The sequence below is a fragment of the Miscanthus floridulus genome, chromosome 17 (assembly GCF_019320115.1).
Source record: "Miscanthus floridulus cultivar M001 chromosome 17, ASM1932011v1, whole genome shotgun sequence".
Lineage (NCBI taxonomy): Eukaryota > Viridiplantae > Streptophyta > Magnoliopsida > Poales > Poaceae > Miscanthus > Miscanthus floridulus.
In genome coordinates, this window is record NC_089596.1 from 55,819,303 (window position 1) to 55,836,760 (window position 17,458).

General features: G+C 50.8%; 1 protein-coding gene across 1 annotated transcript; it reads right to left on the reverse strand.

The window, feature by feature from the left end:
* Nucleotides 1–3,619: 3,619 nt before the first annotated feature.
* Nucleotides 3,620–4,401, reverse strand: LOC136515637 (uncharacterized). The gene is made up of 2 exons (XM_066509169.1): nt 4,004–4,401; nt 3,620–3,674 (listed from the first exon to the last, which is right to left on the reverse strand). Exons 1-2 carry the CDS (start codon nt 4,399–4,401, stop codon nt 3,620–3,622), a joined length of 453 nt encoding a protein of 150 aa, XP_066365266.1.
* Nucleotides 4,402–17,458: the final 13,057 nt, after the last annotated feature.

Here is a 17,458-nt window from a genome sequence, read left to right on the forward strand (position 1 = left end):
CCATGAAATGCACCCATACATTGTCAAGTCTCCAAATTCCCCAAAGTCCATCGGACTTCTCACTTTCCTTTCGAGATCCAAACCTTCTTGGTGCTCTTCATGTTGGAAATGATCTACTTTGGCACCCAAATGTGTTTGGCTCCATTGTTGGCTTGCTTGTTTACCTTGATGGCCACCACCTTGTCATTTTTCTTCTTCTTAAAGAGATAAGATGTGGAGGTCTTTTGTCCACCTTGTTAGTTTTCGGTCGCGCTGGCGCCGCTTTGGAACCTTTCTGGATATGATCGGACGCTACTTCTTGGTGCGTCCGGTCTTCCACAACTACTGCGTCTGGTCCTCTGAGTTGTTTGCCATGATGATGAACAGTGAAGTCCGTGTGTCCGGTCACTGCCTCGCTCAGAGTTCGATCGCTGCTATTGACGTCTGTTGTTACCAAGCAACTGATCGGACGCGTCCGGTCCTCATAGGGTCGCGACCAGTCACCTCTGCCGAGCTCGTTTCTTCGTGATCTTGCGTCCGGCTTGGTTTCCATCTTCATGCTTGGACTTTACTTGATATCTTAGGTCTTCTGTTGTACTTCTAGGGTCTTGGTTATGGTGTTGATCATGGGATCATTATGTCGCCTTCGTCCAAGTCACGTCTTGCACCTTATTGAACTACAAAACAATTACTTGCAAATTCATTAATCCAATTTGGTTGTGTTGGTCATAAAAACCAAAATCCAATGTAAATAGGCATATGGTCCATTTTCCTTATAGCATGGTTCTGCTTCTAGGATCCAGCCACATTGAGATTCAGGCATGGCTGGCAGGCACCTGTTCCTTTCGGCTTCGCTTAGAAATGGCGCACGCGGACGGATCATGTTGGGTCGCGCTCAGAATCTGAGCGTTTTCCGGTGGTGGACGATTTTGTGACCCACCAGAGACTGGGAGCCGTGTTTCAGTTCTTCCTCCATGTGGCATTCCACAACACCAAGAATCTTGTTTTGGAGGTGACGCATGCTCCGCACGATCGAAAAGGAGAATATCTTTCGACGACATTGATCCATTCATAAAAAATAAAAACCAAGTGCAGCAGATCTGACTGCACCAAAAGGCAGATCGGCGTGGGATTTGATGAGGTGTGCCTGGCCACTTTGGCGCAACGCGACGCGAGCACCGTTGTCCACTTTCCTAGATCTGGAAGCAACCCCCGGTTGGCTCCGGCACAGCGCCATCGGCTACATGCTGCTGCTGCCTGCTGCTGCAGCTGGGTAGACAAGACCTGCCACTGCGAGGAGGGTGCAGGATGGAGGAGTGGATGTGGATCCAATCCAACAGACATGCTGCAGGAGGCGGACCACTCTCGCTCTCAAATGCCAGGCAATCCATTTCAGACGCATTATTTCATCAGGACCACTGCCCCACTGCGGCGTTAGTTAGGTGTGAGATCCAGAACCAGAGTGATTATTAGAGCGTCGCCAGAGATAGAGAGGGTGGTGATGCCATGCATTATTTCATAGTAGCCTGCCATGCATTCTGGTCCATGGTTGTTAAATTCAAATGGCGTGCCTCCTAGGTTCAATTTCACAATGTGGTGCATTGGCTCACCAGTACATCTTTCAACCCAATAAATTACATTACATAGGATCTACGGACAAGTACCTTTATATAAGCATGCTTCATGAAAAGACTATCAATTCAAAGGTTTATAATATTGTTCATGAAAGATTTTGACTTTTACGTTCCTTGGGAGGGTGCCTACATATGTGCACTAGCTCGTGGATCTTTGAAAGAATATTGTGAGTATGACACATGTTTACAACCATATCAAGAACGACATAGACGAATATCTTAGAAAACTCTAGATGATGATGTTGAAGCAACCACATTAAAAAGATTAGGATTTGGCGAAGCCAACCATAAATTCTATTAGCACAACTCTAAAAGAGTAAAAATGATTGTCGCTATTTAACAACCTTACCCCACCCTCTAGGACCCTCTGTTCTTACCTTATATAAGAATCTAGTGCAATAGAATTGTCTAGCTTAATTCTCTTGAGGACTCTCAATTTCTCCTTACAAAGCCTTTGGATAGAATTCTTGTGTTGTCTACTTGGCTTGTTTGATTGCCTATGACAACCACTCCTGTTTACGTAGTTCCACAAAAAATTTCTCATATAGCAAGCAGAAGTTCTATTCAAGAGGAGCGTAAAAAGCCTCTGAAATTGACAATATTGCAGACATAAGGATGTATGGTTACTGATAGTTCAATTCACACTGACGATTTAACTCGCTGGCCGGCTTCACTGCACAGTTTTTTCTTTATATAGATTGAGCTGTTAAAGCTTTTCCGAATGAATGTGCAGGCTTCCATAGCCCCTCAGCTCGCATCTTCTACTGTTGAATGAAGATGGGTAATGTATGAGAGCGGGAGAGAGAGGGGTAAGCACCACACGTCTATTAGGGATGGACCGTTTGTAAATGTAGCTGGGTAGGTTACAAACAGATCAATTATTAATATGATGAGCAATACAAGGAGCATGTCCCTACCGGAGAGAACTACTTTGCCGAGTGCAAAATAGTTTTGCCGAGTGCATTCTATCGGGCACTCGGCAAAGGCAGTCTTTGCCGAGAGCCAGACCCAGCGGCACTCGGCAAAGAAATGCCGTCGACAAATCTACCTTTGCCGAGTGCCGGGCACTCGGCAAAGATTGGCCGTTGGCAAAAATCTGCCTTTGCCGAGTGCCGGGCGCTCGGCAAAGATTGGCCGTCGGCAAAAAAAAATTTGCCGAGTGCCCGACGCTCGGCAAATTCCGGCCATCGGCAAAGGTGGCCGGCGTGACGGCGGCCACCTGCCGTCAGCCTTTGCCGAGCGCCCCCGCCGTTTGGCGCTCGGCAAAAGATTTTTTTTATTTTTTAAATTCTTTGCCGGAGTGCCACGTGCCCTGGCACTCAGCAAAGACTTCTTTGCCAAGTGCCAAGGGTGGCACTCAGGCAAATTAATTTTTTTGTTTTTTTGTCCCATTTTTTTGTGGGGCCTTGCTACAGTAATTATATCTCCATTTCAAAATTTGGGACAATTTTGAGTTTTTACTATATTTCCTTAATTATTTTTGTTTCGTTGAATTTTTTCGAATATTCCAAATTTGAACTGCAGGTACATGCAATAATGGAATTTGGTCATTCAAAAAATGGTATTCATGATGTTTAGCGTATGTTGAGGCCGTATCTAGGAACTCACATGAAATTACGAGCATCTTGTTGTCGTACATGACGAGGTACTTGCGGGGAAAGTGTATTTAAATTATATAAATCCAAACGAAGTCCGAAAATTACGAAACTTGTCGAGGTGTCTTGTTATCACATACGAAGGCCGTGGTAACAAAATTGAGAAAGTTTCAAGCAGTTGTGACATCGGATGCCTAAAACCCAGATATTTCCACATGTCACATGTGGAGATAACAAGTTGTGACGGCCTTCGCATGTGATAACAAGACACCTCGACAACTTTCGTGATTTTCGGACTTCGTTTGGATTTTATATAATTTAAATACACTTTTCCCGTAAGTACCTCGTCATGTTATGACAACAAGATGCTCGTAATTTCATGTGAGTTCCTGGATACGGCCTCAACATACGCTAAATATCATGAATATCATTTTTTGAATGACCAAAATCGATTATTCCATGTAACCTGCAGTTCAAATTTGGAATATTCGAAAAATTAACGAAAAATAATAATAAATGAAATATAGTAAAAAAACTCAAAATGTCCCAAATTTTGAAATGGAGATGTAATTACTGTAGCACGGCCCCACAAAAATATGGGCCAAAAAAACAAAAAAATAATTTGCCAAGTGCCACCCTTGGCACTCGGCAAAGAAGCCTTTGCCGAGTGCCAGGGCACGTGGCACTTGGCAAAGAATTTAAAAAAATAAAAAAAATTCTTTGCCGAGTGCCCCTTTCGGGAGCACTCGGCAAAGGCCCAATAGAAAATGGGCCGTCGGCCCAAAATCCCCCCACCCCAGAACCCTATCTTCTCCTTGCGCTCGCCCGCCCGCTCGTCCCGACGCCCGCCGCCGCCATAGCGCCGCCGCCGCTCTGCCGCGCATCCCCAGCCCGCCAGCGCCGCCCCCGCCCGCGCACGCCGCCCTGCCCACCCGCGCCAGCGTCGCCCGGCAGCGCTGCCCGCCCGCACAGCTCGCACACGCGCGCGCCGTCGCCACCCCTGATCCGCCGCGCATCCCCGACCCGCCAGTGCCACCCGCCCGCCCGCTCACACCACGCCGCCCCTTCCCGCAAGCGCCGCCTGGTAGCGCCCCGCACGCGAAGCTCGCACACGCGCGCGCCACCGCCACCCCGCTCCGCCGCGCCGGCGCCCACGCCGGTGAGCCCCCGCCACGCCGCCCCACGCCCTGCATCCCCGCCCCGAGCAAACCCCAGCCCGGCCGCTGGCTCCTAGGCGCACGCCGCCACCATCAGCGCTGCCCGCCGCCGTGTCCGCCATGCTGCCACCATCGACGCGCGACCGTCCTCCCCTGCAACACCGGCCCCGCGCGCCCCCGTGCTCCCCTAGTCTTGCCGCCGGCTTGGAAGAAGGAGGAGGAAGCAGCAGTAAGAAGAAGGAGGAGAAGAGGAAGAAAGAAGAAAGAGGAGAAAGAAAGAGAAGGAAAAGGAAGAAGAAGGAAGGAAAAGAAAAAGACGGAGGAGGAGGAGAGGAGGAGGAGGTGAAGGGTAGAGGGGGAGAGGGGGAGGACGCCGAGGTGGAGGGGAGGCTGGTGCCTCGGCTGTCTTCTCCGCTGCCGTCCGTCGACCCCTATCGTCACCGAACCGCCTACGAGCGTGGGCAAGGTATCCACCCTTTCTCGCTTTGTCGGCCTTCATGCCATTGTTTTTGTAGGTTTTGGAAACCTCCTCATGCAGGGGAGGTGATGCCGAAATTTTGAACTTATAGTGTCGTGTTTCTTCTTTGCAAAGTAAGACCTGTCGGAGGTGACCCAGAGGTCCCCGATCGTCTTCGTCGGCGTCGCGGTCTGCCTATACTGCGTCGCCTCGCCACTGCGTTGACTCGCCACTGCCCCGCTAGCCTGACTTCACACGACACCCTAGGTATAAATCACCTCTTTTTCCGCTTGTCTATCATCGTAGATCGGTGTAGCCCAGTTAGGCGTCTCCCGTTCGAAAGAGATATCTTTGGAGGTATGCAGATCTTTGCATATCCATGACCGTATCTGTTTCGGATTGTCCATGTTTTTTGGACAGCCCGTGGATGCATAGATAGGTTAGTTTCCATGGTCCGCTCCGGTCCGAGACGGTGTTTCGGCATCACCCCCTATTGTTCTCTAGATACACACTCTTCCTTGCAGAACATGTATCGGGAGAACAGCGGGAAGGTGCTGTCGAAATTCTGTCTGGGATAGGTGGTTCATGGAGGGTTATATCTAGGACCACGAGGCGGGGCGGGAGCGGCGTATGGCAGCGACAGGCCCCACACACCATCAAGGCAGCCGTAGCCTCGCGTGTACAAGCAAGCATGGGTACGTGAATTTTTAGTATTCTAACGCTCCATTCTGCATGTTTCTTCTAATCATCTTGTTGTCTTTCTCGCAGTCGACGTCATATGGTGGCCAGTCCATCTCCAATTTCATGGCATATGGTCTGGCCCGCAAGGGTAAGGCGACGTCCGTTGTCACCTTCACCCCGGATGACCCGCCCGAGTCCTACAGCAACCCGAGCGTCTACACCCGCATCAGTTAGTACGCGTCGGCAAGGTCGGTCCATGGGCCAGACTAGGATCCAAGCACTGACGACATCGATGGGACAATGGTCATGAGGCTCGGACAAGGCAAAAAGCATGGGCAGTACTGGATTGGCGATGGCACCCTCGAGCCCAGCGAGATTCCCTCCTCTCCCCGATCCGAGCACAGACCCCGAGCGGAGGCCCAACCATATGCCAACGGCCGTCCCCTTCACAGCAACGGGTCGACGCACTTCAGGTTAGTCCCGTTTAACTCTTCGTACATTGATCTTTAAATAACTTAGTTACCTTTGCATTACTGAAACATTCGATTAAAATGTTGCAGGCCGAGAACGAGAGGATGGCTCAGGAGCTGCGGGACCTAGCGGCGAGGACCGAGCAGGCCGAGCAGGAAAGACAGGCCGAGCGGGCCGAGCGGGAAAGACAGGCCGAGTGGGCCGAGCGGGAAAGGCAGGCCAAGCAACTAGCGGAGATTACAACGTTCCTACAGAACTTTGGGCAAATGCACGGTGTAGCTGTGCCGCAGTTCGCTCCACCGCTGCCCCAGTTATAGCTAGTCCTGTGAGTATGAAACCAAATTGCTTCGACTAGTGCTTTCATTAGATAACCACTCTAAAAGATGCAATCTCTTGTCCTTTATGTAGCCTCCGTCGGCGGGTTCGAATAACCCATCTTAGGCGCAAGCAGGCGACGACACTTTTCCTTCACCAGGCACTCAGTTTCCTCCCCACCTGTAGTTTGTATCTCTTTTTCCCCGCTTGATGGACATGTGATGCACTATGATCGACTATCGACTTGTTTCGATGGATATTGGACCTATTATGCTTGTGATGTCGTGTATGTGAGATATTGTGTGATCGACATGTTATATATGTGGTATTGCCTTTGTGATGAGATGGATGTGATATATATGTGCTATATTGTGTTTGTGATGTCACATATGTTATATATATCTCTTATATGTTGTGTTTGTGAATATAGAATCAAAAAAATTTAGCCTCTTTGCCGAGTGCTGCCCTGACAGGGCACTCGGCAAAGAAATTACGAAAAAAATAAAAAAAATCTTTGCCGAGTGCTGAGTTGGTAGGGCACTCGGCAAAGAAATTATAAAAAAAATCTTTGCCGAGTGCCTCCCCAGCAGGACGCTCGGTAAAGAAATTTTGAAAAAAAATTAAAAAAATCTTTGCCGAGCGCCTCTGACATGGCACTCGGCAAAGCATGTGCTAACGAAACTGGTGCCGTGATGGTCACTTTTCTTTGCCGAGTGCTGAGATTGCACTCGGCAAAGACTTTACCGAGTACCCCATAAAATGCACTCGGCAAAGAATTCTTTACCGACGAATTTTTTACCGGAGGCTCTTTGCCAAGTGCTACACTCGGCAAAGGCTTTGCCGAGGGCCGAGTAGCCTTTGCGTCTGGGAACGGCTATATACAAACTCTAGTACCTGATTGCACTCGCAGCGGGATAGTTTCGAACGTTAAGACTAGACGTGAAGTCAGTGAACAACTGCGCAAGCAAGTTTTGTCATGATGTTCACATACCAGTGAAATGACAGAACTCGGAACATCCACATCTAAGGTAGAGCCATCTTCTTACGAAAAAAATGAATGTCTTTCGATATGCTTCGTGCAGTGCGATGAGTTAGTCCTCATGTAGACAGCAATGACATTATCAAAATAAACAAGCATCACAAAAGCAACGGGAACCAACCGCCAAAGCCTCGACCACGAAGTGACGGCATAAGCCTTTCGCGTTGCCTAGAATCCTCCGTTTGATCAGCATGACATGAGACTCACGTGGATCATGCGTGACACTCGGTGTACCACCACACATACATCTAGGTCGGTGCGAGGGAACGAAATGTACCGCCGAGCGGCATTGCGTCTCAGCTTTTGCCTTCGTTATTGGCCCTGCACAGCTGATGCGGGGGTGTTTGGTTCTTTAATCGCTTCTAAAATTTATGTCACATCGAATATTTAGATACTAATAAAAAGCATTAAATATATATTAATTATAAAACCAATTACATAGATAGAGGCTAATTTGCGAGATGATTTTTTAAGCCTAATTAAGCTAGCATTAGCACATGTTTACTGTAGCACCACATTGTCAAATCATGGACTAATTAAGCTTAAAAGATTCGTCTCGCAAATTAGTCATAAATTATGTAATTAGTTTATATTTAATACTCCATGCATATGTCTAAATATTCGATGTGACAGGAATTTTATAAGAGGTCGTGCAGAAACCAAATAGACCCGCATTACTGGCAGAGGTGACGGCTGTAGCTAAAGGAAAACTAGCAGTGCACTGGAGTATGTAAGTAACATCTAGTTGCTGTTTTTGTGGGATGTTATTTTCAGGAATCGAATTCAAGGATAGAGACAGCGCACCGTGTACGTGATGTGTGATCATTCCTTTCACTGCTATTGTTGTTTGTACGGCAGAAACACATAGGATATATATATATGGTGTGTATGCGCACTTGTGTCAGCTGATGATGGTTGATGCCGACATCCGGGCGACGATAGACAGACGAACCGGATCGGAGTGCTGCAGGGTGCCATTATTCCCATCTCAAGCAACTCTCCCCTCCATCCTCCTTAATTTGAAGATAATGTGAGACGGACGGGACTGGACCGGCCTAGCATGTCATGCCAACCGACAAATCCGCCATACAGTAGAACCAACAGTGCTTTCTAGCTTATTACCAAGTATCAGCATAGCATATTCAGGTGTGAAAAAGACGCCATGATACTTGTCAGTTGGATCGGAGTTGCTAATAACTTGCTGTACGTACGTAGACGAAATCCAGTACACAAGTTAAGCTATGAACGAACGAACGAAGAGGATCAGAGATGCAAGATACATATATACGAGATAGATAGCATCGTCAATCGGTATATATGTTTAGCTTGCGAAGCGAGAACCGCTGGCTAATTAGGGATGAGAGCTATATATATATGGATTAGGATGAAGAGGAACTCAACTGGCTCGATCGATCGGCAGCGACGAGACGCCGGTGGTGAGGATTAATTAGGCAGTAGGCACGCACCACACCTGATGTCCTGAACTCCTGATGATGATAAGGTATGTAAGGCACGCCGCCGATTGAGACAGTTTGTGCTCGGTGGAGAAGATGGGCACATGAAGAACCATCCATCCACCCACCAACCCATGCATGCAGCCATGGTTGGCGAGCTGATGGAGCGAGCTAGCTCAGAGGAGGAGCTTGGCGGCATTGGATGGTAATGCACGTGCCCTGCTTCTCCACCATGCACACCCACCATCTATCTATCGCTCTGTTAGTTATCTACATCTCTCTCAAGTGACAGAAAGGAGCTAGCCATGGATCGGATCTGGCACTTGTACTCAGCTTCTCAATCCTCAAATTGGTTCCATCCCCTGAGCCTGTATTTATAGCAGAGCAGCAATGGTGGTTTACTCCCGTCCCGTGGGTACTACAGGACTACTACAGGAGTACCCAGTAATATGCATACACGCGTGCCAGTTTGTCACTTCACTGTTCATTTATAGCTGCGACTGCGACTGCGACGGCGAGGGGTTGTTGCGCGGTACTAGCAAGCAACTAATTTCCAACAGCGCTGCGGACTGCACGTACCACGTAGAGATGTCGTTGAAAAAGTAACTTGACTTGGGACCGCTGCTTAATTTCTACACAAATAGTATCTCTCTATATGAAGTCCAGTAATACATATAAAAAACTACCCTCTGTCCACAAAAGGAAACAATTTTATCTTCCTAAGATAAAACTAGTGATTAAGTAAAACAAACCTACCATATCATCCTTCCTCGCGGTCCACATGACTAAGTAAAACTAACTACCATATATATCACCCTTCCTCGCAATCCACCTTGTCTTAACCTCCATCCCCAAATCCCCTTTGTGCTGCCTACACATATATCACTACTGCCACCTGACATTGACAACCCTAAATCCCCTATGTCCTCGAAGCTGCCGACACAAATGGAGAACTCGACGACGATGTCGTCTTCAAAGCTGCCCACACCGGCATCTGTGGCAGAACCGTCCGAAATAACATATCTTCGGAGACGCTCGTCTTTCACTAGACACTTAACACCTCGAAAGCAAGCTACATCGGGCGGATTCCGTCGAGCACACCCCAAGGGAGAACTCGAATAATCCACGTTTTCCTCCAGGATCCAATAATGAGAATGAGTTTACAATACTTAATCCATTTCATATGACCAGAGTTCTTAGAAATACATTATTACAGTACCAAGTTCAGAGTGCGGAATTTAAACAGCGGAATTACAATAAACATCTAATGGTAGAATATAAGGATCCATCTGTGCCCACCAGAAGAATCCTCCACACAATAGCTACTCTTCAAGCTGCACCTGCAACAGGGTAACTAAACCCTGAGTACACAATGTACTCGCAAGACTTACCCGACTAGTGGGAATAACTTACCGACTCCAAAGGATATGATAAGTTTTTATGGGTTGCTGGGTTTTCTTTTCGCAAAAAACATTACGAGTAGTGAGTCCTTATGTATGTTTCTTATTAGCAGTCATGATTAGTTCATTATCTAACTATCCTATATAAGTACTTGTTCTACTTTCAAGCAAGAGTTGAACAAACAGATCAATTTCATATCTTTCATCTTCCAGTTCTTACTATGGTGCTAGACTATAGACAAGTCGTACCGGATTACCCGATAATTCACGAATCAATGTGCCCAGCTAGGTACCTCAAAACACACGCCCCTTGTACCCCAGGCACAAGCAGGACTAACCCCCACTCTCCTGTCAAGGGGTCCATGTCCCAGTCCAAACTTAGACTCTAAGCCCCTACACATGAGCCCCGGACTCAGTGCGGTGCTTAGACCTCCACCATCCCCGCCTCCAATCAGTCGGTCCGGAAAGAGCCGGAACCAATGACAAGAGAGCAATGAGCCTTCCCTGCTCCCATAAACAAGTATGTGCTCAGGATAATAAGTGTCGGGTTCATAAACCCGAGGTCCCTTGTGGACCGACTTCCCAACAAAGGCTCGGCCCAACAGATAACGTTGCAAACAACGCGCAACTCATGGGCCAGCCCAAAAACCAAGACGACAGGCCAGAAGGATGATCCAATCTCCTACCGGAAAGTCTGGCCGAGGAGGAACAACACCCGCTTTTGACTCTGGCCCACCTCTCTGACCGGAGCACTCGCTTCAGTCTCCAGCCCGCCTCTAGACGATCTCTCTGACCGGAAGGCCTAGCCAAAATGCCACTTCCGACTCTGGCCCGTTTCTCCGACCGAGAATGCATCGAACCCCTGCCTATGGCTCCTCTCTGACTAGCGCAATCAGAGCCGATTGGGACCAACCGACCGGGGACACCCGCTCGGTAAGGACTAGGAAACAGACGGAGAAAGTAAGACAGCACACTCAATTCAACCGCAATACCAAGGACCGTACCCTGTACACCTACAGGACAGTACCCTACGATCTCCCTAGCATGACAGAACGCAAGCAGTGTTGTAGGCGCTGACATTTTCCCTACAGTGTTGTAGACACCATCAACTCCCATACCAGACAAATACGGTAAGGCTCCCCACCACGTGCCTCTGAGGCATCGATAATGTTGTGGACGCCGGCATTTACTGTGCCAGGCGAACAAGGTAAAACCCCCTACATGCCTCTCGGCATCAACAGTATAGCAGGTACCGACATCTATCATACCTGAAGAAGACGACACAACCTCCCACGTGCATTTGACATTCAGCAGTATTGTGGGCGCCTACCATCATCTTATACCCACCGGCGTGGGCAGCAAGACTTAGCAGCGAACATACTCCCTCCCTCTCACTTGTAAGGCCATCCCCTTCATCCATAAAAGGGGACGCACTCTCTTCCAACAGATAAGTTCATTCAGATCGACCAAGTTCACTAGTACACAATAGCAGAACCACCAGGTTCAAACCATGAGCACACGCTCGAACACTTAGCACATAGCAGAGCTCCCGTCGCTCTCGGTCCCTTTGACTAGAGTCCGACCGGACCTCTTGTACCCCCCTCTTTCTCCTTCTCGTTTGTAACCCCACTGCACACTTTGAGCACCTGGGCTCAGGAATAAAGTCACCGACCGACTCAAACTGGATGTAGGGCACGTTGCCTAAACCAGTATAAACCCTGTGTCATTGAGTGCTAGGCCACCTCCGATCACAACGTATGGCAAAACTATAAATATTTACGTGTTGGTCACTTTCTGCACCAATAGTTGGTGCCGTCCATGGGGAAGACACTGTACGTTCAACACTTTTGGTCATCGGATGGCCCACTTTTCTGCCACCTTCGCCATGGCAGGCTCAAGCGATACGACTCGCTTCATCTCACTAGAGTTTCCCGCACTCCCAACTGTTGGGATGCGGGTTCCACCCATCTTTGAGCCGTTCCAGGCCTTCCTCTTTGGAAGCCAAGACTTCATCACCAACCGGCTCGGTGTACTACACCTCTGCAAGGAGGCACTCATTCTGGCGCCCATCGGAGGGGCGCCCTCCATAGGCTTCGGGAAGCACGACGACTTCAACGACGAGGTGCCTGCGCTTTATTCTGAGCAAACTCTCTGCTCAAACCCTGTTGTGAGTAATGTACATGCTGTTATTTACTTGCTATTCTCTATCTTCCACCGATTATCCGAAGGAACCCCATTGTCCCCGCCACGATCGCCATGCGACCGGTTCCCCTACGGCCTGCATCCCCCGTGGATGCGTACGTCTGAGGGCTCCGAAGGATGCCGGCGTCGCCCCATCTCATGTTTGAATTCGTGGGGATGGTGAGCTATGCCCCCCCTATTTCCTTGACCTCATGGATGATGATGATGAGAGTGACGGCCCCAGCATCTGCGATGTGGCGCCTAGCCACCGTTCGTCCTGGGAGTGCGCTATGGCGGATGCTCCAGGATAGCCACCGGTGGTAGCGGAGTCCTTGCAGACTCACACCCCTCTGGACCCTCATGTGGAGACCCCCGCGCTCACACGGGAGCATGGCGAGGAGCTACGACAACAACAGCTGAACCAGCTGCCGCCTACGCCAGCGTGCTCGGCGCACCACACTACACCCTGTGCGCATAAACCGGCGAGCGACGCCTAGGGTCACGCCCGTTGGGTCCAGCGCATCACCATGGATAGGGGGAACAATCCCCCAAAGTTCGCTTGGGCCGATCAGAACATCGCCGTTGTGGCAATGCTTCTGCACGCCCTTCCCGAGCTGAATGATGCCCAGGAACTAGCGATCCACCAGAACCTCTAGGCATTGGTGGAGATCGTCGCCGTTCAACAAGCGGAGAGCTCCGCATCATGACACCGACTCACAGCCTCTCTACCCACCAGGGGAGTAGGGATGCACCAGATGAATCACTCCACCCGCTCACCGCTACAGCCAATGAGCGTGGCACAGGAGGCTGCATCTGTGTCCCGGTCTGACCTAGTGCCCGCTCCACACCGACCGCATGTACACGAGCGGCTCGGGCCGAACCAAGACGCTTGCAGCGTCATCAGCGACTGACGTCAGTCCTAGCAGGATGATGGCATCCATCGAGCGACAGTAATGGCAGGCGACATAGACCCTGGCCGAACCATCGCGAGGAGTGGTGAAACACACCCCAGGCGCGGTTGTCGGTCGAACGACCGGAGTTCCAGCCTAGATAGCCCGGGACCACGGGCCTTTGCCCAACGCATCCAGAGAGCGCCGCTCCCACAACGCTTCAACGAAGGCTGAGGTAAAGGCAAGGCCAAGCACGATGATCAGGATGAGGGCCCCTCCATGCAGAGGGGCAAAAAGAACAGAAAAGATCACCGCCGACTGGCCAACTCGGTATTGGTTGCCATGACTGATCTCATGGGTAAGCAGCCCCAGCAAGGTCTTTCGGACCACTTCAACGAGCTCATGGAGAGCCTATGCACCAACCACACCTACCCCATCAAACACCACTATAAGGACTACGAGCTCCTCAAGGGCCTTCTGTGATAGGCCAGCGGGCCAAAGGAAGAAATAGGCGAAGAAGCAGCGGCCAGGAAAGGGGGTGCAACGGGTAAGGATCCGGACGACTAAAGGTCGAGGTGATCCGACCGGACACCTACCGACTGAAGGACGACAACAACAATGTTCTCACCAACACTTGGAACATCTATGTTGTTTCTTCCCCTAAAATTTAGTCTTACCATTGTTTACTTAACGTTTGCTCCTATAAAACCACCCCGACCCGAACACTTTTGGCTCGGGTCACTCGGGGAGCCCCACGAGGGTGCACTACCACCTCTCTTTTTGTTTATTATCATATGGTAAAACTCCTTCCTACCCAAATGAAAGGGTAGTTCGTTCCTTTAATTTACCTTATGTAGCTTTGCTTCAAATATTCTGACTGGTCACACCCCGCCACTATCTACGGTTACGAGCAGCTGAACCTCGTAGTCCATGCCCGGGCTCCTAAGGTTGCAGCCTATGGGATGAACGGGCAAGTGTGAAAAAGAAAGAATAAAAAACAAAATTATGCTAAGGTAAAACCAAGGAACAAATGGGACAAGCTTCCCAGAACGGAGTGATTCCATCACAAAAAATGAAACTGATTCATTAAGTACACAAAAAACGTTTGCGCGGGGGCTCCCCCATGAACTTAACTTTTTACATCTGCTACACTACTTCTACTCTAGAAAATTCTACTGTGGCTCCCCGGCGACATTAGCTGTCGGCATGATCGGCAAGGGCATGGACTGCTCGCTCTCCGGCGGGACGACACTCCGCTCCATCGAAAGTGGGGCGACGTTCATCTCCAACCTAGGCTCCACTGCATCTGCAGGATGGGCGATGTCCTCTTGACGTGCGCCATCGGCCAGGTCCGCACAACGGGCATGCATCACCCACTGCACGGAGACTTGCTCTACCACCAACCTTGTGTGCGGTAGCAAGCTCTCCCCGAGCAATTGGATGTCCTCCATGCTCAAGCCATTGGTATACCCGCTGTAGTTGGTGGCGAAGTCCAGGTTCGAGTGGTACGTCGCCACTGAAGTCAACACCACTGACACCCCATAGAATAGCCCATGTGTAATGAGGGCCCAGACCTCATCCGGAACCTCCGCCAGCCCGATGGCGGGCACACTAGTACTTGGTGCCGACCCGAAGACCTCTGAGACAACGAGTTGGGCAACATTGTGTATCTGGTCAAGTTCCCCCTCAAGAGCATGTCACTCTTCAAGGGACTTGGCCAGCGCCTCCACATTCTAGCCAATCATCGCCTTGGCTATCTCTAGGTCCTACTCCAACGACTCCACCTTTCCACCCAGCTCTGGAAAAAGGACAACAAGCTCAGAATCAAGCTAAAGGAAGAAACCAACACATCGAAAGCAGAAAAGGTACTTACCAAGGCAGGTGTTCTCGAGGATAGAGAGTCCCTCTGCCTGCCAGGTCACCTACTCATGTAGCCAGGTGTTCGCCTCCTCTGTCCCCATCACCTATCCTCGAAGCGCGAGCACTTCCTGGTCTACCCTAACCGGGCCTTTTGCTCTGACTCCAAGGCATTCCACTCTGACTCTAGGGCATTCTGCTCTGACTCAAGGGTCTCTAGGGATTTTTGGAGCACCGCCTCGGTGTCCACTAGGGACTTCCACATCTCTGCCTTGGTCTCCGCCTAATGGGCCTTCACCGCCTCAAGCCCTCGCTCGGCGATGGTCGCCCGCTCTGCCGCGAGCTGCTCTGCCGTCTACGCCTCAGTCGCCTCCACCTCTCGGTCCTAGGACTCACGGCGGGTAGACTCCAGCTAACGCTCAAGCTTGGCCATTCGGGTGTGCTCCATCTAGAGTTAATGGGACTTGCGGCATGACATCTCCTACAGACCCTACAAAAACAAAAAGCAAACATGCTAAGGCAACCAACGAGAGACTAAGGGGTCAAGGACAAGCGTGGGAAACTCACCTCTGTAGTGTGCTACAGGTCGACCTTAACCAACTGCTAGACAGACTTAACCCGCTCCTGGGCATCGTCAAGCTTCACCGACAGCTTGGCAAGATTGGACTCCATGGCAAGTCCTCTCGCCCCAAGGATGTCCTAGAGCTGGCACTCTTGTAAATCTTGAAGGATGAACCAGACCTTCATCGGGTCCTTAGGACAGGGCCACACCAGGTTAGTCTCCTCCATCCCGCTGGTGGGTCCAGGCTCCGACTAGACCACCGCCAGCTCCCGCGACGACGCCGGTAGCTCCACCACATCATCCGCTTCATCGTCGGAGGGGATCTCCACCACCTTGTCTTCGTAGGCCACCGATAGATGTTCTGGTTCTAGCCCAGCCACATCTCCTAGCGCCTCCAGCGCTGACCGGGAAGGTGAGCCTTGTAGCCCTCCACCCGATAAGGCAGGGAACCCAGTCTCCCTCTCCTCTTCCACCGCAGCTGGCGAAGGGGGGCCACAAGGGTTACCTCCGCTATCACCACCAGGATCGCCGCCAACACTGTCGTCGCCACTGCCGCTGTGCTAGCAACCAACCTGGGGAGCACCACCCCTGGAAGGGAAGGACTCACCGCCACCACCCTGCTCTCCCCATCGCTCGTCGTGGCACGCTGCAAGGTCGGCCTCCAAACCTCCTACACAGGAGTTGGGGCGATGCTCAACCCGGTCAGCGTTCGGCCACTGTAAAAAAGTATGGGTTAGTCATACTCCAAAAAGGACTCAACAGCAAGATCAAAAAGAAATAAAGAAAAACATACCAGGAGGTAAGCGATATGACTCTGAAACCCAGACCCGACATCGATGGGCCTGTAGGGCGAGGGCCGCTCCTGGGCTACGACCCACGCCCCCTCACTTTAGCTGAGGGTGGAGTCGACCCAACCGGTTCCTGCTCGGCCCACGAGTCACCGTGACCTTTGACTCGGGGCACGCCGACCAGAGCAGTAGGTAGGGAATCCTCCTACTGTGAGTCACGTGCGGGCATCGACCCCGGCAACGCATGGGTGCAAGCCCGCTCCTCTGATCGCCTGGCTTGCTCGGCCACGCCCGTGGTAGGTGGGGACAAGACCAGCGATGCCACCAAAGGGCGTGGTGACTGCGTCTGCTTTGCCTCCTGTTCGCCAATGGCGTCCGCGCTCACAGCATGCTTACTCAACACTAGAACATCACCATGCCTCTCCACCTCCTGCTCACCGCTAGTGGACACGGCTGTAGGATCGCGATGCTCTATAGAGGTCACAATGACCTCCTGGCTTTCCTCCTCCTTGGAGAAAATCATGTCATCCACCTCTGTGGGATCCTCCAACTTGAGCTCCGACTCAACGTCACACCTATTTTCCCTAGCCTTCACGCGTCGGGCGATCTCCTTCTCCTTCTCATACTTCTGCCAAGCCTCCTCAACTATCTTCTTCTTCTTGGCATCCGCCGCCTCCTTCTAGGCGACCTACCAAGCCGTGCCATCCGACCTCTTTGGAAGGTAGGGCCGAGACTTGTAAGCTTCAAGTCCCTACGAAACAAGTGACTCAAAATAAAAAGTAGGAAAGCAAAGGGAAAAGAACACGGAGTAAAGAGAGGGGAGCATACTAGTTTGGACACCACCGAGGCATTGAGAGGTCTGGGCTTTCCATCGACCTTCTCTTTGGGCTTTAGCTATAGCACCCGGTCGAGGCGACTCCAGACCTTGTCGTTTAGTAGCTCCTCTGACGACGCACGATCAGGGTCCATTGGGCCACCGTACTTCCACACATCGGCCA